Source organism: Drosophila hydei, unplaced genomic scaffold, assembly GCF_003285905.1.
Source record: "Drosophila hydei strain 15085-1641.00,03,60 unplaced genomic scaffold, DhydRS2 tig00008135-arrow-pilon, whole genome shotgun sequence".
NCBI lineage: Eukaryota > Metazoa > Arthropoda > Insecta > Diptera > Drosophilidae > Drosophila > Drosophila hydei.
Window position 1 is genome coordinate 392,545 of NW_022045844.1, and position 3,924 is coordinate 396,468.

The 3,924-nt window shown below is 47.1% G+C and overlaps 1 protein-coding gene across 1 annotated transcript; it reads left to right on the plus strand.

Moving 5' to 3' along the window:
* Positions 1–2,304: 2,304 nt before the first annotated feature.
* On the plus strand, positions 2,305–2,910 carry LOC111598724. The gene has a single exon (XM_023314115.2). The coding sequence runs from the start codon at positions 2,324–2,326 to the stop codon at positions 2,888–2,890; it is 567 nt and encodes a 188-aa protein (XP_023169883.2). The 5' UTR covers positions 2,305–2,323; the 3' UTR covers positions 2,891–2,910.
* The last annotated feature ends 1,014 nt before the right edge of the window (positions 2,911–3,924 follow it).

Sequence of the window (3,924 nt, forward strand, 5' to 3'; positions counted from 1 at the left end):
CTCCAAAACTTCAAACTCCAGACTCCAGAGTCCAAGCTGCAAGCTCCCAGCAGCAGCTCCCACAACGAGCTCCCATTTGACGGTGTGGAACATGATGCCAACTCTGACTCTGACTTGGTCTTTCATATGATGCTGGCCATTGTTGTTTGTGGTGGGTGCTGGTGCCGGCTGGTGGTGCTGCAGGCGGCCCAACAGATTTCGTTTAAAATGACTTAATGGCAAACAGCTCATAAATTCACGAATTTGCATAAACCGACTCGACTATTTGGGCAGCATTGCAATTGCAATTGCAAAGAGGGAAGCGCCCCTCGGGGCACATCCAGCAGTCAGGTCGAAGCGAGTGAGTCAGCTGCAACAGCAACAGCCACAGCAGCAGCTGAAACACGAGCTGGAACTCTTGTGACTGGCAGCCTAATAAACACAATTAACTTCATCATTTTGAACTCAAATTATTTCATTTCAATGCGATAAAATCGCAAATCACGAAGCGGCAGCCAAAGCGAAAGCGCGGCTCTAGCCAAAAAAAAAAAAGAAAAAACGAAAAGCCAGTCGAGCAGACAATAGAGCCAGCCAGACACAGCAGACAGAGGAGATCGGTGAAAATTAAGTCAAACTGTTGCTGCAAAACGTTTTGCCAATCGGCTCGACCAATCGAACCGATCGGGACTTTGGCCTGTTGCACCCGCACCACATGCCACTTTCAATTGCTTGGGCCGAGCAGCTGCATCGGAAATGAAGCTGCCGCCTGGCCATAGGGATAGCTAGGGACGTGTCGAACTGCAGTGCGCTTGGGCTCCGAAGGTACAGAATAATGTTGCATGTCGCGCCAATTGTGTACACGATTTGACTTGGCAGCCGTCTGACACTGCTGCCCACTATGCTGCTGCCGCTGCTGCTGTTGTTGCTGGCTGTTGTTGTTTGTGTGTCAGCTAATCAGCTGGCAAGTATCTCATCTTCGAGGACTACTAGCAACTGCCAAAACAACAGCGCAACAAGGCACACGAAAAACTACCAAGTCATGTTGCCTGCTGATTGTTGTTGCTGTTGCTGTTGCTGTTGCTCCTGCTGCAGTTGCTGTGATTGTTGTTGGTCTTTTGCAAATAAATCTCTTGGCCATGGCTGCTGTTGGCTGTTGTTGCTTTTGTTTTTTTTTTGTTTGTTACTTTTGCCACGGCACCCAAAAACTTGGACACAACACAATCAGCCAGCAGCCCAGTCATGTATTGCTGCTGCCGCTGCAGCAGTTGTTGTTGTTGCTGTCGTTGTTGTTGGTGTTTCCTGGAAAGCGTTTCCTGCATTTAGCTTTGTTAGTTTGCCTTATAACTATGTTGGCGCTACAGTTCATTGTACAGTGCAATTGCATACCCTAGATCGAAGGCAAAAGGAACTAAAACTACTCAAACGAAGAAGGCCCTAGGAATTAAAACTGCCTTAACACACTCTAAAGCCTATACCAGATCATTTAGGCTTATAAGCATTTTTTATTACAGCCCTAACTAGCTTCTTGCACTCGATTCGCTTTTACAGGGCATCTTCTAGTCGAGCGCGCCTTTAGCAGCTTGCGCTGATTTAGATCGTGTCCACCAACGAATTCGCTGGCAGTTGACTTTATGAGGGTCAATCAGGCTAACCAGAGTAGTCGCAACTGTCCAATCCCAGGAATGCGATCGTATCACATGGCCAGGCACAGGTCGAACATTTTTTCAAGCCCATTGAAAATATTTCAATGTGATATTTTGGCTGTTTTTGCATATGCACGTAATAGCCAGAAGCAGATTTCTCTGACCTCATAAAGTATATAAATGAAAGTATAAAGTATATATATGAATATTTTATTTTATACTAATATATTTTTGAATTCTTAAACTGTTCTCAAGGCTTTTGAACACATCGAACATATCTTATCAAAATCGTTTATCTATCAACCGAGTTACACCTTCTTCAGGTATCTCACATTCGAAATATGTTGGGTATTCGAACGCGCATCCATAAATAATATAATTTCTAGTCTACGCATGATCTTTAAGTCCAAGACTCAAACAGCATTATTTCCAATCAATTAAACCACATTCTCCATAATTGCCACTCCATATTAAAGTTAAAAAGTTCGATGAAATATGTCTAACTGGAGTTGACAGAAATCCTAAAACATACTCAACCTTTTGGGGTGTTTTACCAGCACTGATATGTGCCCATTTGGCGTTTGGGATTTTCATTTTAAACATTTTATTCAAGCCGATAACAACAAATTCCAGTTTTTTTTAAAAATTTTAAATTTTTTATACTTTATTTTTTATTTTGAGATTTGTCGATTTTTTTTATTATGTATATAACGGCCGTATCCCATTTAGCACTCGTAGGTGCCTCCTGTTATGCGCTCTACGCACTGGCACCGGGGGACTTTCCGTATGCGTATACAGCAGCTTCCTTCTGTTTGGTCCACGGACTGCTCTCGGTCGTCCGGGCCTTGGAGGGCGGCGAGGATTGCGCGCGCTCCTATGCAGTGTCCACGGGCATTGTGGACGTCATACCTCTGCCGCTGGCCAACATCGAATTCTATTTGCAGTCCTCGCAGTCGGGCATTGCCTTGGTGCACATCTTGTCATTGATATTGCTGCTCTATGACGTAATGGGCAGCCTGGGCGATGACTGGAACAGCTCCACGGAGACGGTGAAGGATCTATCGCTGATGGGCAACATAGCATCCGGCACATACTTGGGTGTACAGGAGGATAACTACTATCACGTGGGAGTGTCCGCAGCAGCTGCCGTCTCAAGGGTCCTGCCGTCGATGCTTGAATGCGTCCTTCCTGAAATAGCACCCCAAATAGATACACTGTGCAAGGCCGCCATGATAGGGGTCACAACGTACGCCCTAACTAACCCCTAGTTAACGGTGCTGCCTTTTTTATTTTTAATGGATTTTAAGTTATTATATAATATATATTTTTGTGCTGTTCTACATGGGTGAGATTCTAGTGTAACCAACTGCCTTGCACTGATTAGCCTACATAAAGCTGGCAATAACCTGGCCTGCATTCCTCCCAGCTTTCCAATTGGCAACCCACCCGTTGCCAGACAAAAGCCTAGTTGGCAACTGGGCGCGTGTTTGGCAAGAGCTCAACTCACAGCTGGAGACTGCACTGCTTTTGGCGCATAGCTGGACAGCTGGCCAGCCAAAAGACTGGCTGGCTGCCTTGTTGCCTGCCTGACTGCAGCCGTGTTGGATAACAGGCAGCAGCTGAGAGCTGTTGGCCAGCTCTGGGCCATAAAAATGGTAAAATGTTGCGTTAATGCGACGTTTGTTCGAACACAGCTTTCAAACAGATCGACGCAGGCAATTGTTTGGACAGGCTTTGCCTAGCTATGGACGGACACGCCAACAGACAGTTGGATAGCTGGCTGCAGCTGTGTGTGGAGGGGCCTTTGCCGTCGTGTAGACATTTATTCGCCTTGCGTTTGACTCATGAACTGCGCGCAGACTTGGCCTGCGCAGATTTCTGTTTTTCACACGTGTCTCCTGCGCTTTTTGGCAATGTCTACAAACGGGAGCGGCTCTCTAAACGCAGTTTCTACTGCGCAGCAATGGCGGCCAGACGTAGTTGGGCTCCCTTACTCCCGCCCTGGCCGGGTGGCACAATCGATTTTCCCAAAGTGATAAGGTTTCAACTGCTGCGGCTGTTTTATGGGCTTCCGGCCAGCGCACGAATCCTTTCAAGCCGCGCACACGTGCATCCACTAACGGCAAGAAAAAAGTAACCAAGGGTAGCTGCGCAGCGGTAAAAACAACACGAAACACGTGTCACGCGGCATCAATTGAAAGCCGCGACTGCTGCTGCTGCTGCTGCTGCTGCCGTTGCACATCCATCAAGACACGTTCCGGAAATCGGAAGTGCGTAGCTGCTGCTGCCGCTGCCGCTGCCA